Here is a 27,096-nt window from a genome sequence, read left to right as displayed (position 1 = left end):
AGAAAGAAAGAAAGAAAGAAAGAAAGAAAGAAAGAAAGAAAGAAAGAGAAATTGTGGGTTAGAGAGATGGCTCAGCAGTTAAGAGCACTGCTCTTCCAGGGGTCCTGAGTTCAATTCCCAGCAACAACATTGTGGCTCACAACCACCTATACTGGAATCTAATATCTCTTCCTGGAATGCAGGCGTACATGCAGGTAGAGCACTTGTGTAAAATGGATAAATACATCTAAAAGAAAAAAGTTGCAGATCAGAATAAAGATCAACAGGGGAGGCACTCAGTGTGGCACACTTTTTGGAAAGGGTGCCTCATGAACTTTGTCACAGCAACCAGATGCACATCCTTTCAGGCACGCAGGAAGCTGGGGCAAGAGGACCATTTTAACAACACAAGAGTTAGCAACCAGCCTGAGGACATGGAGAGACACTATATAAAAAAGGGTGTGAGGAACCAGAGACAGAATGAGAGAAAACATTGCTTATGGGCTCTAGAGTCCATAAATATTGTCGTGCTTAATTTGATTTTCCGGCATGCAATTCTGGATCAGGAAAAGAAATGGTTTATGAGCAAAGAAAAGTAGGGGGGAAAAAAAAGAACGTTATCATCTCTCAACTACTCATTCATTCATTCATTCATTCATTCCTGTACTAAGGGTTGTGCAGAAGGCACGAGTGATGTTAAGCCATGTTGAGCAGGCCCATCCTTCGGCGTGTAAGATAGCCACAAACCATCCTCACACAAAGAGGAAAGTAAAGGTCCCTCAGGGACGTGCAAAGTAAACCTCACTGAGGGACAGAAGAATCTGCTGACTACAAAGCACATCACCTGAAACACTACGGTGTGAAGAGAAGATCGTCTTTGCTAGTTCTCCGAACTTCTTGCTGAGCTATCTGCTGGATTATCTACCCCTCACTGGCATCTCCCCAGTTACATGTTCCCATTACCAGGGAATGGACAGAGCTGATGGTGACAACTAAGCCGTGCAGGATCTGAAATGGGCCAGGCTGTTTGGTCAACCAACGAATCCTCTCAGCGCCCTTCAGGGTAATCAGATTGGGGGGAGGGTGGTGTGAAAGACTATTGATTTTTTTTTTTGCACTTTTTACTTATTTTGTGTGTGTGTGTTATATGTGTGTTTGTATGTGTATTATATGTGGACATGCATGCCACAGCACACGTGTGAAGATCGGTGGCCAATTTTGGGGAATTGGTTCTCCTTCCGTTGTGTCAGTGTAAGGGTATTGAGCTCAGGTAATCAGGCTTGGTGGCAGGGACCTTTAACCACTGAGCCATCCTGCCTTCCCCCCCCCACACACACACACACACACCTTTTTTTTTCTCTCTTGCTCTCTTGTTGAGAAATGAACCCACGGGCCTGACCCATGTAGAGCATGAACTCTCTCACACTGCCGTAGTACTGCAACGATCCTCAAAGTAAAAAAAAAAAAAAAAAAAAAAAAAAGGATACACAAGAATTCCATGACTTTTCCAAAGCTAACTCACTAAGATTTGAATTAAAAGGCTGTGCCCTTGGTTGCCACTGTAACGTCTCCCCGCTAATCAATTACTGCCAAATTATCAGGACATTACACAGCTGGCGTAGAATGAACAACTTGGGGCCAATTTGCCCCTTTGAACACGCGCATCTATTTAAAACTATGCTTATTTATGACAAAAAAAAATTGCATGTATACACATTTATCGATCAGCTCTGAAGGTGAAATCCCTTTCCAAGGGCATAGCTTTCAAAATCTTTCAACTGAAATTCATTGCCCAGGATGGATAGTGGCGCATGCCTGTAATCCTGGCATTCTCCTAATTCCCAGGTTAATTGCTTGGCCTTGTGTTTCCCTACCTGGAAAGTGGGTCTAACAATAGCGCCATATCCTAAAGCGAAGGAGATGCGGTGCTATTGTCCACATAAATGCTAAGCGCAGTGCCTGGCACGGAGTGAGTGCTCGGTAAATGGATTTCATCACTTGGATGGAAGCCTCTGTGTGTCTCCAGAACGCAAATCGTCCAGTGACCACGGAAAGCTTTCCCCAGAGTCTCTGCCAACTCTTTAAGAACATCTCCACCTACAGCTCAAGAGAGCACAGTGACATCAGCCACCTGCTTCCCTGGACCGTGGCTCCCGAGGTGGCCATGTCGCCTCGCTCAGGCCCCGAAACAGGGCAGACGCTGCCTCCGGCTCCCAACAGCACAAAACTTAACCCCGCTTTCTCACTTGAGTGAACTCCTGCTGGAGATCACCAGGCTGGGCGAGCACCGATCCGCTCTGAAGGAATGCGGGCCCCGGGCCAGCAAGGGCAGCACTTCCACCTGCCAAGCGCCCGGGCTGGGCAGCCCTCCTCCGCGGCATCCACGGTGACTCCCACCCTGCGGCGGGGGGACGAGGGGCCCGCCTCGCAGCGCCGGTCGGATGCGATCCCCGCGTGTCCTCGGGAGGGCCCCGCCGCGGTGGGTGGGGGCGGGGGCCCGCCCGTGAACCGCGACCTCCGGGGTGCGCGCCCCGCAGACACGTGCGCGCCGGCGGCCCGCCGCCCCCGCCTCGGTCCCCGCCGCGCAGGCCCGCCCCGCGCTCACCAGGTGAAGAGTTTGCTCCGGACCCTGCGCAGCAGGCTGCCGGCAGCGCCCACCGCGCCCGGCTCCCGGGCTTCGGCGACCCCCGCCCTCGCCGGCGCCTCGGCCTCCATGGGGTCCCCACCAGCCTCGCGCGCCCGGAACCCCGAGAAGTGCTCGGGCCCGGAAGACAGGAGGCGGCGCTCGCTCGCGTCCCGGTGCTTCTCCGCCCGGCTCGGGCGACAAATCATTAACTGTCAAGCCCGTGGGGCCAGACCAGGCTTTCGCGGAGCCCCACCTGGCCCCTCTGGGAAGCCGGAGCAGAAAGGGGCAGGTTCGTTTCCTCCGCTAGAGTCCGCGCGGGGTGGGACACAGTGTAAATCCGAGAGACCGAGGGGTTGGGCTTCTCCGCCCCCCACCCCCACCTCCACCCCCGTGTGGGTGGAGTTGATTTGGTTTGTTTGACCTAAGGTCTCACTTCGTAGCAGGGACGATCCTGGAACTCGCTACCTAGCAGTGTAGGCTGAGCTCGAACTCGCGGCCGTCCTCCTGCCTCAGCTTCCGGAGGGCTTGGATTTTACAGGCTGGCGCTACCGCGCCCGGCGCGTTTCAGGATTTTACGGTCCCTTGTTTGAAATCTGCACTCGGTGATCCGATAAGAAGTTACCGCGGCTGGTTCCCGGAAGTCCTCCAGGCGGCCAGTCGGGGCTCGCCTCAACTTTGCAAGCTGGAGGAGCCCACTGAGCCCGCCCCCGTGTCCCGGCCCCCTCCTCCTCCATGAAACCACTGAAGAAGGCCAACAAAGATCAGGGAAGAGCGTCTTTGCTCCTAGCCACGTGGGTGTGTTGGGTGGCCCTGTCACGCTCAGTGCTGCCCTGGCCACGCCTTCTGATGCTTGGATGGAGCCAGAAGGAGCGAGAGGGAAGAAGTGGGGTGGGAGAGTCCCTGCCTCTCCTGACAGGAAGGCTGTAGCGCTGGTTAAGCACTTTTCCCCCCTGAGAGAGACCAGAAAGACAAGAAAAGGTGTAGAGACCTCTCCCCACCTCCTCACCCCTAACCCTAACCCCTTCCTTTGTGGATAAAGGAACACAGTAAAGGGTGGGTTCTAGAAGACTGTGGGTGCAGAAGGTCAGGTGGTTCTTTAAGAGGCACTAAGAAAAACCAGGTTTTAAACAGCTGGTAACTCACACCTTTAGTCGCAGCTCCTAGGAGGCGGAAGAAGGAGCATCGCCTTGAGCTCGAGGCTAGCCTAGAATAACGTGAGTAATAGGTCAGTGAGATCCTGCTTCAGAAACACAAGGCAGGGGTAGCGGTGTGTGGCTCATAAAGGTGCCCTTCGCCAAGCCTGTGTTCAATTCCTGGCGCCCACATGGTGGATGGAGAGAACAGATCGCTGCCATGTGAAGTTGAACTCCACATGCGGCAGTGGCACACACAAACACACAATCAAATCCATGTAATATATATATATTAAGAGCACTGTCTGCTCTTCCAGACGTCCTGGGTTCAATTCCCAGCAACCACATGGTGGTTCACAACCATCAATAATGAGATCTGGCGCCCTCTTCTGGTGTGCAGCTGTACATGCAGACAGAACACTGTATACATAATAAATCTTAATAATTATATTAAAAAGGGAATAGGTTTTGAAAAATGTAGCTAAACAAGCCCTTAACTTTACTAACTACAAGTGCTGTAAAGTTTAAATGTAATTATTTTCTGTTTGTTTTTGTTTTTTTGAGACAAAAATCTCACTCTGTAAAGCAAGCTGGCCTGAAACTCAAATATGTAGCCCAGGCTGGCCCCCAATTTAGGGCCTTTCTCCTGCTTCAGCCTCCCGAGGGTTTTGGCATGCAATCATTTGGCATGCTTAGCTGAAATGATTGTTGGGACTTACTCTAATTTTACTTACTTATTTTGGGGATTTGTTTTGAGACAGAGTCTAACTAGCCTTGGCTGCCCTGCAACTCACTGTGTAGCTCATACGACTCTCAAACTCACAGAAATGGTTCTGCCTTTCAAGTGCTGGGACTAACGGTGTTCGCCAACACACCTGGCTATTTTTTTTTTTCTAACTTTAAAAGGACTTAATCCAAATTGCCTTACAAACACTTGGGGTAGGGGAATAAAATGGGTTAGGTGGATATAGAGTGCTCAGGATTAAGTTGAGACTGAAATTATTTTCATAATTGTTAAAATAAATATTATCACAAAATAAATGTTGACATATTGGCTGGGGATATAGACAAACACACAAAGTTATAATTACGTAGACAGACAAGGCAGACAGCTAGATATAGACATATATTCATTTTCTTAGATGGACAGATGCATTGTGCGTGTATAGACAACTAGCTGAAGCAAGAGAGTAAAACTCAAAACTAAATGACCAGAGAAGACGGCCTGGTGAAGCCTTCTGGGAACACCAGAGGCACATGGAGGCCTGGCTCCGCTGGTGCTCACCCAGCTGGGTGAGGGTCTGGTTCCAGTCCCCGTAGGTGACACATGCCTGTAGTCCCAGCACTTGGATAAGTTCAAAGTCACCCTCAGCTACATAGTGACCTCAGGGTCGGCCTGAGATACATGAGACCCTGTCTATAGTTGATGAGGAAGGAGGGGAATGGAGAGCTCAAACAATAGCCCATTAAACATGCTGGCAGTGTGACATTGTTGAGCATTGTGGCCTTTAATCTTAGCACTGGGAAGGCAGAGGCAGGTGGATGCCAGCTTGGTGTGCGTAGTGAGTTCTAGGATAGCCAGAGAGCTACACAGAGAAACTCTGTCTGAAAAGAAAAGGGACAATGTGGCATTTTTCACCAGAACCCTGTACTCACGTATATTCTTGTAAGATCTGCAAATGACCCGATTCCCATTCTCTGCTTCATAAATAAGACTGAATCATTTCTTCCTCTTGACTAAGCAGAACAAAGTGCTTGTCAACCAGATTTTCACTGATCGATGGGGTGGTTGTGGCGGCGGTTGGTTTGGTTCTTTCCCAGACTGGGTTTCTCTGTGTAGCCCTGGCTGTCGTGGAACTCTAACTCACAGATCTGCCTACCCCTGCCTCCTGCTTGCTGGGATAAAAGGCGTGCGCCACCACCCCCTGGCTGTTTGTAATCTATTTAGAATCGAGTATCCCTATGTTACCTGGGCTGGCCTAGGAATCACGACCTTCCTGCCTCAGCCTCCCAAGAGCTGTAATTATGCAGCTATCACCACACCTAGCTCTGACCCGAGGTGAATTTTGTCTTCTAGCCCCAGGCCGCTGAACTTTCACCACCCCTGAGTCGGCCTTCCAGAAGAGTTTCTCCTAAAAAATAGGCTAAAACGTGCTCCATCTACTGTCAGTCACGCTGCCCTCAGCCAGCTCCCTGAAGTCTCTGGATTGCCCCTCCACCCCAGCCTCCCTGCTGAAGTAACTCTTAGAACTTTCCCTGAAGCGTCTCCAGATTACTAGACTTGTGTTATGTGTGATTATAGAGAAAGGTATGGACTGTATCAGTACACACAGAACCTTAAAATAAGGCCAGAGAGGTATCTCAAGGTAGTAAGCCACGTGCTTAGAATGAACTAAGTGTGCCTGGGGTTTCTAGGTTCAATCTGCCCTCCCAAAAAAGGTGGGAGCAGAGGAGCAAAGGTTCTAGGGCCTCCTGTGCAGTGCAGGGAGTTTGAGGACAGCCTGAACTATGGAAGTCTATTTCAAACAAACAAAACAAATAAGATGGGCTTGCTGGTTCACACCTGTAACCCCAGAATTTAAGAGATCAAGGCAGAAAGTCCGCCTAAATTTGAGGACAGTGTGTGTTACATTTTGAGCTCCAAGCCACTCTAGCCTACGGAGCGAGGCTCTGTCCTTAAAATAGGAAATAAGCAACAGCAAGCATGTACCATACAGTCCCCTAGTTGTGCTGAGATTGAAAGTTGACATGCAGTTGGTGATGGTGGCATGCCTTTTGTCTCAGCACTCAGGAGGCGGAGGCAGAGGCAGGCAGATCTTGTGAGCTGCAGACTGTCCTACAGTGTTAGAAGAAACTCAACTATAGTGAGTTCCAGGACAGCCGGAGCTACATACCGAGAGCCTGCCTCAAAACAAAACAAAGGACCCGAGTTCGATGTCCAGCACCCACAAATCAGAACCATCCGTAACTGTGGTCCCAGGATATCCACGGGTGCCAGTCACTCACATAGCACACACAGACGCACATGCAGACAAAAGAGCCACACACATAAAATTAAAAAACAAAATAAATCTTTAAAAAAAATTCACATGCGTCGGCTGGAGATGTCCACAGCCCCCAAATGCAGGCTGAATATGTAGAACTGGGGTGGTTGTCTTAGGTAGCAAAGGGGACTTTGTAGCTCTGATGAAGGGCTGCATCCCGAGATGGAAAGTGGCCCTGGATTGTCCAGTGGACCCATAAAGGAAGTGTCCTCACAGAGGGAAGCAGGGGAGACTGAGGATGGTACACCCTAAAGCTAGGAGACTATGTATGCCAGCCATACGTACAGGTAGCCGCTGCAAGCTCAGGGCCTCCAGGACAAACAGCTTTGACAACGTCAGCCTCGACTGTAACAAGGTAAAACTGATCTTGAACCTCTGGCCTCTGGACCTCTGAAGGAATAAATGAATTTGCCCTACTCTAAGCCACCATCGATGGCACTGTGACAGCAGTCAGGGAGACATAGGCTACTTTGTAAAGGTTGGGATCGCTGTCAGGTGAAACAAGCAGCCTGCAGAACCTGGGCAACAAGATTCCGTTAGTGAGAGCCACCAATAAAAGAACTAACTATCTTTGTATCTGCATATGCATTGTGCACATACATTTACGCTCACTTCTGTTTATGTGAACCAGAAAAGCAAGGAAGCTGGGCATGCTGGTGGATCATTCTAATTGTCAACACTTGGAAGACTAGGGCAGGAAGCTGCCTCACAGCCAGGGGTGTGGGTCCAGCCTGTGCATTGTAGTGAGCTGTTGGCATACTTTTTAAAAACTCCTTTATTTATATTTCTTATAACCATTTCTCCCTACCCCACCCCAATCCCTTCCAGCGTCCCAACACCAGGTAGGAGAGAGAAAGGGTTAGTGGGAGAGGGGACGCAGTTCTCTTAGCTGCTTCCTGCTGGTTAGGGTCGCTGGGTTCCTTGGAGCCAGCCCAGTCCCTGTTTCAGGAGATCTCCAACTTCTTGTCTCACTTCATCAACAGCAACAGGAACCGTAAGGGGAAGCAGCAGCCTTGTTCTTTCTTGGAGCTCCCCAACATTCTCTGGGCTCTGGCATTTATTCTCTCTCCAGAGTCCTCATATTTAAACTGTCTGCAGCTGGCTGGCAACGCGCTCTTCTCGGAGCCTGCGTGAGGCAAACAGTCTGCTGCCATGACCATCTAAATCAGTCCCACACCCCACACCTGGGATTAAAACAAAAACATATTTATATCCACAACATTCTCCCCTTTTTTGTCTAAAAAAGTGGCTTTTATTTTAATAGAAATGAAACTTGCTGTTGCTTTCTTAAAAGGAGATGATCAAGGAAGCAAACCATTTTTTAATCAATAATTTCTTTTATAACCTGATGACTCTGGGCTGCTCTTGCCTACATCGGCTCATGCTTTTTCTTTTTTTTTTTTTTTTTTTGGCTTGTACTTTTTGCTGTTGAGCTTTGAGCTAGGTACCTGATGGCCAGAAGTTACCTAAGCATTCTTGCAGGTAACTCAGTGCTGCCAGAAATGACTCATTCACTTCTTTGGCAGAATGTACTGTATTTCTCAGAGTTAACACACCAACCATTTTAAGCTCTGAGGCTGCACTGAGCATTTCAATATCTAAAACTTTTGGTGACTACTGGGGAAGCTAGTTATGATAATCTCAAATTCTGAGGCTGTTTCTCTGGCAGCTCAGTTTATTCAAAATTAATCTTTTTTTTTTTTTTTCTTGAAATGGGCTGTTTCTCTTTATCCCTTTCAGCCTGTACAGCCTCCTGCTCCTCCCGGCTCCCCAGCCTACCCAGAGGCTATGGGGAGTGGACCCCAAAAGTGCATGAAGCAGGGTGGTTGGGTGGCATTTGTGGAGAATTTCAGCTCTTAGTAGCCAGGTATTCTCTCTTTACCAGTGACACTTTTTGCTTTCCACGCATTTCAACACCTACCCACAAATTTTCTACTTGCATGGCCAATTCTGCAATCCTTTCTAATTGTTCGACCATTCTCCTAACATCCTCTTAAAAGGAATGCAGGGAGATGATGAAGCAAAGCCAGAGAATTCCTTCTGGGAGTAAATCAGAAATGAAACCAGCGGTAGCAGCCACAGTCAACCTAACGCTCGAATCCTGAAACAGTATATTCATCTATTTATACCCTGCTGTTTCCTCTATGGCATTACCCATTATTTTAAGCCCAACATATCTGGGCACCATTTGTTGACATACTTTTTTAAAACTCTTGTATTTATATTTCTTAAATCTATTTCTCATTACTCCACTCCAATCCCTTACAGTACCCCAACACCAGAGAGGAGAGAGAAAGGGTTAGTGGGAGAAGAGTCACAGTTCTCTTAGCTGCTTCCTGTTGATTAAGGTCATCAGGTTCTTTTAATTAAATTTTTATTTGTTCTATTAATTACAGTTTATTCACTTTGTATCCCAGCTGTAGTCCCTTCCCTCATTCCCTTCTAACCCCACCCTCCCTTCCTCATCTCCTCCCATGCCCCTCTCCAAGTCCACTGATAAGGGAGGTCCTTCTCCCCTTCCATCTGACCCTAGCCTATCAGGTCTTATCAGAACTGGCTGCATTGTGCTCCTCTGTGGCCTGACAAGGCTGCTCTCGGATCAGGGGGAGGTAGTCAAAGAGCCAGCCACTGAGCTCATGTCAGAGACAGCCCCTGTTCCCCTTACTAGGGAACCCACTTGGAGACTGAGCTGTCATGGGCTACATCTGAGCAAGGGTTCTTTGGAGCCAGTCCAATCCTTCTTTCAGGAGATCTCCAATTTCGTGCCTCACTGCAACAGCAGCAAAAGGAATTGCAGGGGGCGGGAGCAGTGGTTAAATGCAATCACGAATGGGGTTAGGTGAATAAGTAAGGAGAGATTGCCTTCATCTGTCTCCATCTTCTGGGCATATTACTAATTTTGAAAACATTCTATTATGGTTGAGTTGGTCATATATTAGGTTCAGCATTACACTCCAAAGGGAAAATGAGGCCAGGAAACACAGGCAACCAGTACCTGTGGCTGTAAAGTCACACTGCCTGTCTTGCTACGCACAGCACCCCCACCTCCATCCCCACCCCGAGAGAGTAGCACTTCCTAACTTTGCTCCACAGTGAGCTCACCCCTGACTGAGGAGTACTGGTCACCCTGCTTTATTGTGGTAGCAGGATTAAAATATACTAGGTGGATCTGTGGGTACGAATCCACGAGGTTTTTGTTGTTGTTTTGTTTTTTAGTCAAAGGAAAATAGGTTTGGGGGATCCATAGTAAACTCACCTGTTAGAAGTTCAAGTGACAGCCACTTACTAACCCTTCCGAGTACCTGCGACTGTCTGCTTTGTGTAGCAAATCAGCCCAAATCCCTGTGGTTTCAGACAGTCGTTTTCTGATGTCTGTGGTTTCTGTGGGTAAGGAGTTTGGGGAAGGCTAGGTTGGGCAATTCTGGCTGGAGCTGTTCCCTGTTTTTCACAGCTAGAAGGTAGCTGGAGTCTGAAGGAGCGGGAGGCCCGGGGACAGAACATCCAGTCCCTGCCCAACGGCTCTCTCCATGTGCTTAGCTCAGGAGCTCTCTGCGTGACCTCTCTCTGTGGATTAATTTGGACCTTCTCACAGCCTGGTGACTTCCTTTGGCAGCGTCCCCCTCAGCCCCAGGCAGGTGCCAGTAAAACGAACGCATGTGACCAATGCCTTCTAACAAAAGGCCGCCAGATCTTTTCTCTAAATTAGAATTTGTTGTTCTTTTGTTTTGTTTGTTTGTTTGTTTATTGTCATTTTTTTTCAAGACAGGGTTTCTCTGTGTAGAGAACTCACAGAGATCCGCCTGCCTCTGCCTCCCTGAGCACTGGGACTAAGGGTGTGCACTACCATACCCAGCTTAAATCAGAATTCTTGTTGTTACAGTGCTGGGAATTGAGCTCAGGACCTCGAGCCAGCACTCTTCGCTAAGCTACACGCCCACTTTCTTTGCTTTTTCTTTTGAGACAGGGTCTCACTGAGTAGCCGAGGCTGGCCTTTGTTGTATAGCAGTTTCTGAAAGGAAAAAGTATTGACTCAAGTTCTTGGACCAAGTTCTTAGCACAGAGGAGATTTATTTGCCCCAGAGGGGCATAGGGAAGGGATAAGGGGCAAAGACAGAAGACAGTGGAAGAGGGAAAGAAGAAGGAAACAAGGGAGAGAAGGGGCATTTGTCACAGAGAAGGGGAGCAAAGGACTGACTGCCTCTGGAGAGAGAGGAGACAGGCATGGCGTGAAGGCAAATGGCAGTTTATAAAGGTACAAGGGGAGACCCCGTGTTACAATGGGGTGTTTAATTTAATTGGGCATGTTAATCAAAGCTTTTGATTGCTGTCAGGCAGAGAATGTAGCCAAATGAAGGAATGGACCTTGGTGGCTAGCTTTAGGAATGTAATGGGATGGTTTTTAGCAAGGCAGAGGGAACGGGGGAGAAGGGCAAGGCCTTCCCGAGCCAAGCTCACCATGCTGGAGCTTCCTTGCTGGAGTCCCTTCAGATTCCACCTGCCTGAAGAATTCTCTCCAGAAAGGGAACCCAGAAAGGAAACAAAATGTGTCATGTCTGGGAAAGGGGGATTTTGAAGGCTCCTTTCTCAAAGGTTCGTCCCAGGCGTTGTAAGATGATCAAATGCTCTGGGGAAGGCAACTCACTAGCAGAGCTTGCCAAGAGATCTATCTCCTGAACTGTTTGTGCTACCAGGAGGCTGTGCAGAGACCATCCTCTCCCAGAGAGGCCGCAGCCTCTCTGCATCTTCACTCGTGTGGGCTTTTCAGTAACACAGCTGCTTTGGAGTCAGCTCTGTTCCTGTAAGTAGCCCCTGGGAATGAGCTGCGTCTGCAAAGGTTGGCTGACTGGGGAGTGGACCGTCAGTGATACGGAGAGGTTGGAATGTTGCAGATCCACAACCTAATTATCTTGGGCTGGTTTTAGTGCTTGTGAGTAGCCATTTCTTGTCCATTCCTGTGTCAGGCCTAACATCCTGTGACTAGTCCGGTGTCTTGAGAACCCTCACATTTCCATAAACACACAGGCCAACCCTGGGACCCAGTAGGAGGGGATGGTCTCTGGGTGAGAGCTGAGAAAGCCCACTCCAAAGCAGCATAGAGACACAAGTTCGCTGGAGAGGCTTGCAACTTTTCAGGAGGAAGAAAAAGGGTAAGAAGACTTCCAAAAGGGAGGAAACACTTGAAGATAAACCACTCTCTAGTACTCCAGGCAACCTGATGTGTAATAATTGCAGCCATTCAACTTGCAAGTATTTGGGGAAACAGAGAAGTCTGACCACGGAGAGCTCAACTTTACAGTTCCTTCAACGCAGAACAGTTGAATGGGCAACACAACAGACTTTAATATTTTATGTATGAGTGCTCTATCTGAATGTACACCTGCACACCAGAAGAGGGCATCAGATCCCAGCATAGATGGTTGTGAGCCACCATGTGGTTGCTGGGAATTGAACTCAGGAACTCTGGAAGAGCAGACAGTGCTCTTAACCACTCAGCCATCCCTCCAGCCCCCTATATATACTTTAATTTTTTAATTGGAATTTAGAAGCATTTAGGAAGAAATGATAAAATTGATAGCTTGAAGAAAATGAATACGGGGCTTTTGGAAACTATCGGAATTAAAGACAGACACAGGAGGATAAGAGGTTTTGTTAATGTCATAAATTGTGTTCAAACTAAAGCTAAATGCCGAAGAACTTAACTCTTCTCAGCCAGCCCCCTGCCCCACCGATCCCTTGTCTCCTCTATCAGAAGTCCCGCTGCACCCTCCCCACATCCCCCCTTACCACTTTTCCTTTCTACCCTTTTCCCTATTCCCAAAGGGAACAAAGTTCTATATACTAAAAGAAAAAAAAAATCTTATAGCTCCTTTTAAAATAAAACTTGGTGGGGAGGCGGGGAGAGGTGAGGAAGACCCAGATATATTTCATCCTCCCTGACAAAATGTGAGTCTTTGATTGTGGTGTTCCATATTAGAGTCTGCTAGGTTTTGGTAAAGAATTTCAGATCCCTGCTTACTAATGAACCTGGGTTTTCTGACCATTTGATCCAATTATTGGCTTCAGCAAGCAAGATGGTTGCACTTGGCAGAATGCAAAAACCACCTTAAGGGCTTTAATAAGATGCTGATGATAAAAATGCCTTCCAGGAATTAGAGGGCTGCCTCTGCTGTGATACCAAAAATCTCCACAAAGTATTGACTGGGCCAAACTACAGCAAGGCAAGACAAAGCCAGGGGAACCTTTGCCTGACATTTGTGTCAAATTTAAAACAAACAAGCAAAGAAAAACATTTAAACAGCACTGAGAAATTAAATCCCCTGAGAGCTTTGAGGCCCACAAGTTAAATTCTGCATCTCTGTAAGGGCAAGAAGAAGATATAGCCACTTTGGTCAAATGGAATAATCCAGCATGAACCTCACTTCCCACAGAGGTCCTATTTAACTTTAGCAGACCAGCTTTCGTGTGTGTGTATGTGTGTGTGTGTGTGTGTGTGTGTGTGTGTGTGTGTGTGTGTTTGTGTTTAAGAGGATGGACATCAGAAGAAAAAGAAAATAGGAAACAACCTCGGAACCTGCTACAGAGGGCCTCTGAAAGCCAGAAGAAAACAGGAAACAACCTTGGAACCTGCCACAGAGGGCCTCTGAAAGCCTCTGCAGTATAGACTGTCAAAGCAGATGCTGAGCCTGATGGACAACTGATAGGCAGAGTGAATGGAATTTTATGTAAGAAGTGGGAAATAGTAAGAGTTGGAGGGGACGGGATCTCCAAAAGCAGAGCAACAGAACAAGATAATTTGAACACAGGGAACTTCCCAGAGACTCATACTCCAACCAAGGACCATTCGTGGAGATAGCCTAGAACCCCTGCACAGGTGTAGCCCATGTCAGTTCAGTGTCCAAGTGGGTTACATAGTAATGGGAAGAGGGACTGCCTCTGACATAATCTGATTGGCCTGCTCGTTGATCACTTCCCCCTGAGGGGGGAGCAGCCTTACCAGGCCACAGAAGAGGACAATGCAGCCACTTTTGATGAGAACTGATAGACTAAGATCAGAAAGAAGAGGAGAACCTCCCCTATCAGTGGACCTGGGGAGTGGCATGCATGCAGAAAGGGGAGGGAGGGTGGGATCAGGAGGGGAGGAGGGAGGGGCTTATGGGGGGGATACAAAAATGAATAAAGTGTAATTAATAAAAAAAAAAGACACCCCTAGCCAAGCTATGTGCTTACAGTTAAAGCAGTTAAGCTTCCAGACAAAGAGATACAAATTCTTCTTTATTGAAAATAGTTGCGGAGTCAACCACAACTCTGTGACCAGCTCAGCTCTTCCAGTTGAAACTGAAGTGGATGACCTCCCAAAAAGGGCAGCCTTGAACGATAGGAAAGAGAGACCTTGGAAGAAAAACCAGGCTGCAACAGGGCTGCTCGGAAGAAATTTGTAGTTTTTCTTTTTCTCCTTACTAAAACTTTAGGGAAAAAAGTAGAGATAACTAACCTAGAGGAAATAAAGGCCTGGTGGATACTAGGCTGCTCTGTGTTACATCCTATCACGATTAAATACTTCCTCAAAGTAAAACAAACTTCCAATGATGGGAGCTTCTAACTACCCGTAACTGCCTTTAAGGCAAATTCTGTAGGATTCCAATTGGGAGAAACTGTAGGGCACCACAGTTTTCTTTTCTTTGTAATTCTACGCACTTGGATGTTTTGCCTGCATGTAAGTCTGTGTGTGCAGACTGCATATGCGCACTGCCTGTGGAAGCCAGAACAGCTTGTCGGTCCCCTGGAACTGGAGATATGGAAGGTATGACCTGCCATTTGGGTGCAGAAAATTAACTGAACATGGTCCTCTGGAAGAGCAATCAGTGCTCTTCACCTCGAGCCCTCATTCCAGCCTGTACCACATTTTCTGCTGGTGAACTGTGCTGGGGTTCACTTGTTAGGATGACTTTCTAGAAACACGAAATGCTCATGTCTTCATCTCCTAACAGGGAAAGGTGATCCTAAAGTTAGGTGACGCTGGAACCCCTGGCTCCACCGACATGTCTCCATCATAACTGAAGTTTTGCTTTCTTTAAGAACTCACTTATGGTACGTAAATATGTTTTCGTCTTAATCCCAAGTGTGGAATTATAGTTTAGGCTTTAGTTTAGTCACAGCTGATAACTGTTTCATGGGGGGCGTGGTCTTTGCCTCTCTATCTAAGGCCCTGAGGAAAAGAAATAGGGAGGCCCCAGAGAGAGAAAGTGTGGCCTTCCATGTCGGTGTGTGGCGAATGGCAACTTGAAGAGATCAGAAGACGTGGTGGTTTGGAGCAGACCGAGGGAGAGAAACATTTCAACAAAGCAGCTTGGAGGAGACTGCTGGCTGCGTTTGCTGTTGACAAACAATCGACCCTAAACCCATTGACCCTAACCGGCCAAGAGAAGTAAAGGGGGTCTGCGTCCCCTCTCCCACTGACCTTCTCTCTCCTACCTAGGGTTAGAGGTTGGAAGGGCGAGGCCTTTAAGGAACCCCAATAAAATAAAATCTAAAAATGGGCACTACAGTCCATGCTGCTTGTGAAAAAGTCAGAGGAGTTCACAGAAGGAAACCGACAGCCTCCTTCCGTAAGTACCAGGGCAAAGTTCCCAACGGGCACAGAACAGCTAAGACGAGGGGCTCCTGATGAGATAACCACAGACAAGAGCGGACCTGTGCCTAATATAAAACACCCTTAGAGGCACTAAGCCCTGCTGGGTATCGAACCCGTGGGAGAATACCCAGAAGGGGGCTTATAGTCCCCACAACTGTCTGCAGCACCTCAATATTACCCACAAGGAAGCCAAAGGGAAGGAGCTGCAGGTTTCTGCAGCTCCTCCAGGACGTAAATGAGCTACTTATCCTTCAGCAACCGGTGGTGCCTAATCCCCACAGCTGCTGGGCATCAATCCCCCAAATACAGCCTGGTTTTTCAGCATGGGGTGCCCTCCCTCGTCCTTTCGCATTCCTGGCACATCAAACAGCCACGTTTTGTTTCTTCACTCGAGGAATGGCAGTTTGCTTGGCCTGTGATGCCACGGGGATACACGGAAAGTCCCAGGTATTTTCTCAAATTCCTGACTTCGATGTACAAGACGTGCAATTCTTTTTAGAAGTCTGCTTCGATACAGTATGTGGCTGGCCCTACTGTTTACTCTCTCCTCTGATATTACGGCAGCCAGCTAAAAAGAGCCATAAAGTATCAAAAAAAAAAAAAATGCAGCTTTGCAAGCAGGAGGTGATCGTCTTTGTCACACAGTGATGTGCCAAGATTGCCTAAGAAAACAAAAACAACAAAAAGACTGACCATATTTCTACTCTAAAGAGGTTTTCTAACCCCTAAAACAAACAATTAAGAGGAGTTTTAGGACTGAGTGGCCATTATTGAAACGGAATTCTAAATTATTCCTTCGTTTTTCCAGTCACTGTATAAGAAACCTAAAGAGGACCAACCAGGCCCCTGCCCAAAGACAACCAGGCCATAATCCTCCCTTCTTCTCTTCATTCATGAAAAGGGAATGAATGCAGTGAGCAGGCAGACCCAGAAACACGGGGAAAGACAGACCCCTGTGGAACTCCCGTCAGCGATTAGATCCGGTGGCCAGAAGACACGGCCCTGTGAGAGTGCCACCTGCCCCTGCTGCTGTACCAAAACAGCAGAAGGCACCTCAGGCTCTCCTCTCACCGCGCATGCGCCTCATTCTATAGCACTTTTGCTATTTCCCCATCAAATCCAGCATTACTTTGTAAGTGGCCTGACTGACCGCGAGACGCTTCTGCTTCCATCTTCCCTGCGTGACTCGCTCAGTCCTGCTGTCTAGAACAACTAGAAGAGGCCAACATGCCTGTACTCAAATAAGCTGTAGACTCCTTGCCCTTAGAAGAGACACATTGGAAACGCCCATCAAAAATGGAGGTTTGGTTTTATTTACCGAAGTTCTTATTCACAAAACAAACAAGGATGTTTTCCAGCAGGATGCGCAGTTACCTTTACTCTTGATATAACTTGAGAGTGCTCGTTTGCCCGGGGTTCGATCTGCTCGGAGGGCTGAGTTCATAGCCTCAACCAGAGTGTGCCACTTCACAGGAAACAAAAGAGCCAAAGTTTATCCAGCCAGTTGCTATGCGTTTGGAGTGGTTCATGACTGGCATTCTGTGGTGGCAAAGGTAGATTTGTGACTGCCTTTGGCCAATGTATCTGATATGGTCAACAAATCTCAGAATCACTGGATTCTATCTATTGTTGGACTTTGGCTCCTGGAGGGAATGATGTCAGGTCAGATGAGAAAAATTCATTAAAACTATAAATGTGCCTTTATACACTGAGTTGCAAGCATTATAGGTTTTTTTTTTTTTTAAGATAAATCAATAGCATGACTTCTTGTGGTTTTTCAGCCATCCATATTGTTATTTTACCTCCCTCCTTCCTCCTACATTCTTCCATCTCCTCCCCCCTCTGAGGAGGCCCCTTTCCCCATCAGATAACTTACTCTACCGTTCCCCTTTACCCTCTTCCCACCTTCTGTATTTACCCCCCTCTCCCTCCCCAAGGAGCCCCACCGTTTCCCATTTCCCTGATCAGATCCCTGTACCTCATTAATGTCCCTCTCTTTTGCTCCTCCAAGCCCCTATCCTGGCAATGGTCCCATTTTACTTTCCTGGTTTCTGTAGTAACTGCAGGCTATGTGCTCACACCTGAAGATTTGGAACCAGGAGCCTCCAGTAAGAGAGAACATGAGACATTTGTCTTTTTTGGGTCCCAGTTACCTCACTCAATATGATCTTCTCTGGTTCTATCCATTCACCTACAAAGTTCATGATTTCATTTTTCCTATATTTATGGTTGTGAGCCTAGCCCTTAATGGCTGAGCCATCTCTCCAGCCCAATTTCATTTTTCTCTACTGCTAAATAGTATTCGATAGTGTATATGTACCACACTTTCATTATCCATTTATCGGCTGTAGGACTCTTAGGTTGTTTTTATTTCCTACCTATTGTGAATAGAGCAGCAATGAATGTAGCCGAGCAAGTATTTGTGGAGTATGATGTCAAGTACGTTGGACATATGCCAAGGAGTGATATAGCTGGGTCATATAGTGGATTTATTTTTAGCTTTCTAGAAGTCTCCATACTGATTTCCATGGTGGCTGCACCAGTTTGCAGTCCCATCAGCAGTGAATGATGGTTCCCTTTCCCCTGCTCCCCATATTGTGCCCTCTTGTTAACCGTGTCTTTGCTGTGCCTGTTAACTTCTAAACCTCCCATCTTACTTGAACCAAGTCTTCATTCTTGGAAAGATTCAATTTTTCATTACCTCCAAGAAAAAATTCCCTCATTATTCTGCATAATTTGGGTAAAGAAAGGTTCCAGATTTTAGATTCAACACAGTCCTAATTTAAATCTCCTAAGGAAATTCCCTTTGTGGGGTGTCACCCCTTTCTTCAAGAAAATAACAAGGGTTTCTTTCCACTAATAAAAAGAGAAGAATTCTAGCTGGGTCCAACCACTGGATTACTGTGTTGCTCTTGATAGTGGAGATGATAACTTTAAAAAAAAAAATCCTAGGTATAACAGTTAATGTGTCGCAGCTGCCAGTGTGTTCTATTGCAGGGTAACCTGCCTTACCGACCTTTTCCCCTGTGCATGTGGCTAGATACCCCACCATATGGGACCTACCCATATCTACTAACCTCTAACTCACGGAGCAACTTCGTGAATTCAAACTCCAGATGATGAGAACACTACCGTCAGGGCAGAGAGGCCCCGGGAAGCCCCGCGGCATGGCCAGACTACTGGCTACCGAGGAATTATCCCCACATTATTGTCTCAGATGTGGAGTGCCCTGAGATTTGAGGTTGTCTCCTTTTATCCAAATTGTACCAAAGGCGTAAGTCACCAGCGGCAATAGCACCCACGCTCTGTTAATCAAAACTGGCCAATCCCTTGGTACACACATGCACCCCCTATACACGAACTGTGATACTCGGCCCACAGAGAAATTTGTGAACAGGAATTCCTGGAAATATTCTGTGTCTGCAAAGGCTGGTTGGCTGATTAGTAGAACATCAGTGATGCGTAGAGGGTGGAACGTTCCAAGTCCAGAGACTAACTGTGACTCATGTTGGGATAGCCTTAGCCTCCTAAGTAGCCATCTCTTGTCCATCTCCGTGTCAGACCTAACATCCTGTGGCTAACATAAAAATTGTCTGGACTGAATAACCAGACCCCGTTAGTGTCCACCCCTCAAAGGGCTATGTATGATGTCAGAATGCATCTAAGGCCTATAGCAGAGTTTTCCCTGCTTTGCTGTAACCCACCAAGGTGTTTGAAAAGTGTCTTAATGCACACCTTTCTTTGTTCTGTTTGACTGGTTCAGGAAATTGCTTGCATATCGGAACATGGTATTTTGGAAGACCTAAGTCTGTGTTCCCAGGCCATGGTCAGTCATATTTAGTTCCAGAATAAAGCATCTCTTTCATTCTTTTTGAAGTGGGAGCTGTGGATTTTTTTTTTTCATCAGCAATTCTAGCCCGTACTCCTGTTAGCAATCCCAACAGAAACTCATTAGTTCATCAAGCTAGACTTCGATGTATGTTGGTCCATCGTGGGCTCCCTTTCTGGGCTGAGTAGGTGTGTGTGTTGCCCGTGCCCAGTAAAAGTCTGTCCCAGAACAGCCTTGAAATTGTGATGTTCTTGCCTCAGGCTACATCAGAACTGAAAACTACCTACCTTTAATCAACTGAATTTTAGCAAAGAGGCTAAGAATATGTAGGGAAGCTAAGCATTATTGCTCATGCCTGCAGTCCCAGTACTCAAGGTACAGGGACGGGAGGATCTCAGCAAGGAGGAGGCCAGCCTGGTCTACAAAGGGAGTTCCATGAAGTCATGGTCTCCAGAGATCCTGTCACAGGAGACAAGCAAGGAAACGAGAGAACAAGCATTGAAGGAAGGACAGGCTTTCAATAAATGGTTTGAGGAATATCATTTATCGACTGGATTGAGAATGAAATTAGACCCTTATCTCTCATCAGATGCAAAAAAATCAAAACTCAAAAATACCTTAAAAATTTAAGCATAAGCCCTGAAAAGAAAAAAAAACTTATTTTCTTATTTAACTTTTTATTATAAGAAAAATATAATAAGAGAAATACTTCAGAACAATAAAATAGGATGGGAATTTTTTCAAGACCGCAAATGCAGAAGAAACTAAAAAATAGACAAATGGGATTACAGCAAACTACAAAGTTCCTGCCAAAAAACACAAAATCAGCAGGATCTAGAGACAGCCCAGAAGATGGAAGAGTTTTGCTGCAAAGCACACATCTGACAACCCAGAGCACATAATGCATTTCAAAAGGTCAAGAGCCAAGAAACAAGTAATTCAATTTAAAAGCTGGCAGTGGCCCTAAGTAGGCATTTTTCAAAAGGGTACATTCAAACAGGAACAAGTGGGTGGGAATGACCAACATCGCTAATCGTCATGGAAGTACAAATAGGAAGCACAGTAAGATACTCCCTCACCCTAGGAAGAATAGCGGCTATTGAGAAGTCTGTAGACCATCCCAGCACTTGGGAAGCATAGGCAGGAAGGTCTCTATGAGTTCAAGGCCAGCCTGGTCTACAAAGTGAATCCAGGACAACCAAGGCTACACAGAGAAACCTTGTCTCAAAAAACAAAAACAAAAAAAGTCTAAAGACAACTGCCAGTGAAGGGAATTCCTACATACCCTGGATGGGAATGTAAAGAGACACAGTCACTATGGAGAATACCAGAAAGAGGTTCCTCCAAAATTAAAGAGGACTACTGAGTGACCCCATGACTCTATTTCAGGAAATATTCAGAAGATACAATCAGTATGTCAAAGAGACCTTCATAACCGCCAGGGAATGGAAGCAACCTGGGTATCCTTCAATGGATAGATGGATAGAGGCACAATCAAATCTATTCCAGCACTAGAAAAAAATGAAGTTATTCGTAGCAGCATGTATAGACCTGGAGGCGACTGTGTGATGTGACATAAGCCAGACACAGAATGGCAGGTTCCGCATAACCTCACTCGCCTCTCACGTTGAGTCGATCACTCCAAGTTGAGAATGCTCCAGGTTTCCAAAAATGAGGTAAAGTAGCAATGAGAAAGAAATGGAGAAAGGTTCTAAATACGTGTGTAAATGTGTAATTTGGTAGGACCAAGACATTCTAATGTGCTTTTATACAAAGAGTGACTACAGATACAAGTCAAAAAGCTAGAAGAGCAAGAGGGACTTAGCGCATCGGGAGAGTGCTTGCCTAGCATGCGTGAGCAGCTGTGTCTAACCTCTAGGCTTACGCAAACAACAATGATAAAAAGGAGTGGGTAAAAGCTAGATGAGCATAAAAATGTTCTCCTTGAATTATTTACAGTTTAATACAGGGGTGGGGGGAAGGATCGCTTGGCTAATGGTGGTGGTATGCAGCCTTCGTCCCAGCACTTGGGAGGTGGAGGCAGGCGGATCTCTGAGCTTGAGCACAGCCTGGTGACAGAGTGAGTTCCAAGACAGCCAGTGCCACACAAAGAACCTGTCTCAAAAAACAAACAAGCGAAAACCAAAACAAACCAAGGCCAAATGATTTTGCTGTTTAAAGAGGGGAGACTAGAAATGCGCTTTCCCCTCGTTATTTCATCCACCTCATTTCTCTTCCTCACCCGAAGTCCTAAAGGACTTCTTTTCACCTCTTCTCCAGATGTGATCTGAACACCTCTTCCTATGGCCGCACAATTTCTGAAATAAACAGTGAAAATAAGAAAAAGAGAACTGACACAGACAAAATAGTAATCAAAAAGTAAGAGTTTAACAATGCATGGGTAAGAAGATGCCATGATGAAGCTTAATCCTTTACATGCTAGCCTAAAAACTTAATCAAACAGTTTTTAAAGGGACAGAACATCACCTGCAGAGATTTTTTTTATGTTTAGCCACTGCATTTCTTTATTGTCTAATCTAAAGGCCTTAGGTGTCAGCTGTGGCCCAGCAATTCCCAACTTCTTTTCCCCAGCATATTCTGTTACTGTTTTAAAATAATATCTAGACATTTTGCTTTATTAAAAACATTGCTTTTATGGGGCTGGAGAGATGGCTCAACAGTTAAGAGCACTGGCTACTCTTCTGGTTGGGAACTGAACTGAATTCCTGAGTTCAATTCCCAACAACCACATAGTGACTCGCAACCATCTGGATTAGGACCTGATGACCTCTTCTGGCTTGTATTAAGACAGAGCACTCAGATACATAGAATATATGAATACATCTTTAAAACAAAGAACAAAAAAACATTGCTTTATACTTTGTTCTTATAAAGTACTTCATTATTCTTCGACCTATTGAAGTTATCCATGACAACTTACATAAGTAATTTAAAAAAATATTCTGTAACAGGACCCAGACCCTATGTTAGAGGGGCCAAGGCACTACTCTGACCTAAAAGCCCAGCCCCAAAACCCGCCAAAACAAGAACAAAGACCATCACAGTCCGTAGTTCTGAGAAAGTCCCCAAAGGTGCTAACCTTGCCTTTTAGCTTCTGTAGCCCCGCTTAGTGCTAAGTGAGGCATGTCTACCCAGATGGGGCTTTTGTGCATGAAAAGCAGGAAAGAGTAAAGCTTGTGGCTACAAGATTTAGGCAAGTTCCCTGTGGAGCCCTACCGACTGGCAAATAAAGACTTCCTATTGGCTTTAAGGGTCCATGTGTTCTCTGAAGGATTTACCTCACAACGATTTATTTTCATTTTATGTGTATGGGTATTTTGCCTTCCTGTATGTCTGTGTACCATGAGCATTCAGTGCCCGCAGAGGCCAGGAGAGGGCATCAGATACTCTGGAACTGGAGTTACACAGTGGGTGTTGGGAATTGAATCCTAGGTCGTCTGAAAGTGCCCTAAGCCACGGAGCCATCTCTCCATCCCCACATGGATAATTTTACAGGACACCTAGGCTCTTTCTAGTGTACGCTTTATTCGGGCCAGATACTTGGGGGCTGGAGATGGCTCTAGAGATTAAGAATGCACACTGCTCTCACAGAGGATTCAAGTTTGGGCCCCAGCACCCATGTCAAGTAGGCTCACAAATAGCTGTAACTCAATTTTCATGGGATTGGATGCCCTCTTCTGGCCTTTGCTGGTAAGCACACACATAATTACAAATATAATTTTAAAAAAAAAAAGAAAATTTATTTCACCGGAGACTTATTGGTTTTTTAAAATCACACTTCAATCATTAAATAATGCTGTGTCCAAGCAGATATTCTACTGAATTACTTCTTTCTCACTTAAAATGTTCCTCTAGGATCTGGAGCGATGTCTCACGGGTTAGGAGCAGCTGTTGCTCCAGCAATGGAGCAGAGTTTGGGCCCCAGCACTCACATGCATCTTAAAACTATCCACCACTCCAGTTTGTGGAGAGCCTACACCCGCTTCTGGCCTCTAAGGGTCCCAGGCATACATGCAGTGCTCTTATTACATATATGCAGGAGAAGTGCTCAGACACAAAAGTGCTTTTAATCTAAAAAATGTACCAGGCAGGCACGGTGACTCACGCACAGCTGTGATCCCAGCACTCGTGGAGGCAGAGGCAGGCGGACAAGGCCAGCCCAGTCTACAAAGTGAGTGCAGGACAGCCAGGGCTACACAGAGAGAACCTGTTTCAAAAAACAAAACATTTTTTTAACCATGGCTACTTCTTAAGTACTTATATACGATGTTTATGCCGCCATTCTGGTTTTTAAGACATTCCCTGGTGTGGTGGTTTAAATGAGACCAGCCCCCACATATGCTTGAATACTTGGTCCCCAGATGGCGGAAATGTTTGTGAAGGATGAGGAAGTGTGGCCTTGTTGGAAAAGGCATGTCACTGGAGGGTGGGCTTAGAGGTTTCAAAAGACTCATGTGGTGCCCAGGCCTTCTCTCTGCCTTCTGCTTGCAGATCAAGACGTGAGCTCTCAGCCTTCGCTCTGCCACAATGGACTCTATCCCTCTGAAATCATAAGCCCACAGGCCTAAATGCTTTCTTTTGTAAGTTGCCTTGGTCATGGTGTTATCACAGCAACAGAAAAGGAACTCGTAGCTGATGTACTGGAAGCGAATCAGAAAAGGGATTATAGCTGGCCGTGGTACGTAAGCCTTTAATCCCAGCACTCCAGGAGGCAGAGGCAGATGGATCACTGTGAGTTCAAGGCTAGCCTGGTCTACAAATTGAGTTCAGGACAGCCAAGTCTACACGGAGAAACCCTATCTCAAAAAAACAAACAAACAAACAAACCAAAAGAAATAAAAAGGCTTATATTACGTTTAGGCCGTGACAATTCCCTTTTAGCACCTATGTATAATTATGTGCTATTCAAAAATAAAATACAGAAAGTCAAGTAGACGCAGTGTTCGCATGTGAAGTCTTTTAAAAGTACAAATGAGAGAGCAGTTTGCATACATGTAGTGTGTATTAGTCAACATAAATCCAGACCACTAAGAACAACTGTTGACAGCATCCTCCAGCTGTTAAGATGCCGCCAATTTTTGAGATGTATTCTTTGTTTCCAGGTATTCATAGAATGCAGCAGACATTATCTTAACTTCTCAAAGATTTCAGAAATAAATTAGGCTACTACCTTTTTTTTTTTTTCACAGATTCAAAGAACAAAGAATTATCATTATCTGTTTATATTCCAATAGTAGAGCCAAATTAAGAACCAGTTCTGGGGCTAGGAGGATGACCCAGTGGGTTAGAGTGCTTGCTAGACAAAGACCAGGGTTCAGACCCCAGCACCCTCAAAGTAAGCAGTGTGGCCCCAGGCCAGAGTGTAACTCCAGCATGGTGGGAGGAAGTCAGTAACAAGAGGATGGCTAGGACTTTCAGCCTAGCCAAAAGGAACCACAACAGCCCAGCTGCCCATGCAAGGACTCCAGAGTCTAATCCTCCCCTCTGGGTTGTGTTATTGGCCACAGTCATGTGGGGCCTTGTAGGCTGCTGCCCTTGAAAGAGGCCAATAGAGGCATGATCCAAACCTTCTTCTTCCCCTGCTAAAGGGGACCTGTGTTGTGGCATAACAGGAAGTTCAGGTTCAGTGCATTACTGGTGGAGGTGGCATCTGCTATGTGGTTTCCAGTGCACGGTACAGGAAAGCCACCCAAGGCCAGCAGGCTGCCTGTCCTGGAAGACAGAGTGAATTATAAACTGCTCAGCTCTGATGAAATTGAGGGGACTTCTATGGCAAGACGGGAGAGGATCTTGTCTCCATTTCATTCAGTTGCTGTGATAAAATACAGGTCCAGAACCCGGGAACCCAGAAACTGGTTCTGCCCACTGTTAGGCCGGGCCTTCCCATGCCAATAAAGCAATCAAGACGCTTGCACAGACAATCTCTTATTGAGAGTCAGCCCATCAATCACTGATAGTCTCAGGTGATTCTACACTGTGTCAAGCTGACAGTGGGAACTAAGTGTTGCCATAACATTCAAAGAATTCCCATTTGTAGGTGTGGTAGATGCAGGACTTGAAGGGCCTGGACCTTCGGCAGCTGTGCATGAAGAGGAATTCTGAAGAGAACTGTTTAAAAGGGAAGGTTGGGCAGAAATGACCCCCTACCCATGTCTTCCCTTGAGAGATGGGAGTGATGGAGGAGCGAGCATTGTAGAGAGATGGAACTGGTGACATGGCAGTGGTGACTGGCGTGGGAGAGGGTTGAGGTCGACCTTGGAGCAAGTTGTTGCCCAGTGGGTTTGACAGGATGGTATGCAGCCGCCGGAGCTTAAGCAGATGCAGACTCAGCCCCCAAACAAGCATCCCGGCTGCACTTAGCTCTGGGCAACGACGGAGGCCCGAGATGAACAACAGTTCACTTTCTGTATTGGACCTCCCGTGCTGCTGCGGATGCTGCGGATGCTGCCAGGTGTGACTTGATGTCCGAGGACAGCGTTGACACCTGACAACATGCACATGCTCACGGCTTGCCACGGCCTGAATCTGTGTTGACGCCCGTGGGCCATGCTGCTCCCAGGAACCATCCTGAGGCGAGTGGCCTGAGATGCCACCAGAGACCATAGTGGTGTATGGGTCAAGGCTGCTGCCAAGGGCCATGTTTGGCTCTGTCTTAGTTTGGGTTTTATGTTGTGAAGATACACCAAGACTACAGAAAACATTGCCAGTTGTTTGGTGACACAGGTCTTTAATTCCAGCAGTTGTGAGGCAGAGACAGGCAGGTCTCTGTGAGTTTAAGACCAGTGGTCTAAAAAGTAAAATCCAGGACAACCAAAGCTACACAAAGAAGCCCTGTCTCAAAAATGCAAAAAAGATGGCCAGGTGCAGTGGCACATGCCTCAGAGGCAGGCAGATCTCTAAGAGTTCAAGGCCACCCTGGTCTACAAAGTGAGTCCAGGACAGCCAAAGCTACACAGAGAAACCCTGTCTCAAAAAGAAAGAAAGAAAGAAAGAAAGAGAGAAAGAAAGAAAGAAAGGAAGGAAGGAAGGAAGGAAGGAAGGAAGGAAGGAAAAGAAAAACCAAAAAAGAATGAGAAAAAGGAGGAGAAAGAGAAGAAGGAAAGGAAGAATTAGGAGAGAAGGAAAAGAAAAAAGAAAGAAAATATTTAATTGGGGTTGGCTTACAGTTCAGAGGTTTAGTCCATTATCATCATGGCAGGAAGCATGGCAGCCTGAAGGTAGACATGGTTCTGGAATAGCTGAGAGTTTTATATCTTGATCCCAGGCAACAAAAGGAGACTGTGTTCTACACTGGGCCTGGGCATATTTTATTTTAAGCATATATGACCTCAAAGCCCCGCCTCCACAGTGACACACTTCCTCTCACAAGACACACCTCCTCCAGTAAGGCCACTCCTCCTAATAGTGGCACCCATGAGCCAAGCACTCAAACACAAGATTCCATAGGGGCCATTCCTGTTCAAACCACCATAGGGTCCACAGTCTTAATGTGGTGTGGTCTGTTGATGTCCGTGGCCCATGTTGCCACCGAAGGCTGGGTGAACGTCTGTGGTCTGTGTTGCACTAGAGGACCGTATCTGGGTTTGTGGCCTTACTGCAACCAGGAGCCCTGTTTGTAGTCTCTGCTGACACCAGAAACCACGTGGAAGCCCATGATCCATGCTCTCTCATGTAAAGAACAAATAAGCTTCTTTGGCAGTATGACCGCAGATGCGCAGTTGTGAAAGAGTAACATGGAAGACTTCTGTGACAACCCCTACCTCCACCCCAACCTTCCCCACAAAATAGAAACAGCTGAACAGGAAGCCATTGGAGAGAACTCCTAAAACTGA

The 27,096-nt window shown here is 46.6% G+C and overlaps 1 protein-coding gene across 1 annotated transcript in view; it reads right to left on the bottom strand.

Annotated features, from left to right (window-relative positions):
• Window positions 1–2,924, bottom strand: part of Slc35f2 (solute carrier family 35 member F2) — a 45,726-nt gene extending 42,802 nt beyond the window's left edge. The window contains exon 1 of the mRNA XM_055622387.1: window positions 2,585–2,924. Within this exon, the coding sequence (XP_055478362.1) occupies window positions 2,585–2,811 (227 nt within the window). The 5' untranslated portion in view covers window positions 2,812–2,924. The remainder of the gene's footprint in view (window positions 1–2,584) is intronic.
• Window positions 2,925–27,096: the final 24,172 nt, after the last annotated feature.

The sequence above is a fragment of the Psammomys obesus genome, unplaced genomic scaffold (genome assembly GCF_907164565.1).
Source record: "Psammomys obesus unplaced genomic scaffold, mPsaObe1.curated_primary_1811, whole genome shotgun sequence".
NCBI lineage: Eukaryota > Metazoa > Chordata > Mammalia > Rodentia > Muridae > Psammomys > Psammomys obesus.
Note: the sequence above shows the minus strand (reverse complement) of the source record. Positions and strands in the feature narration are given on the sequence as shown.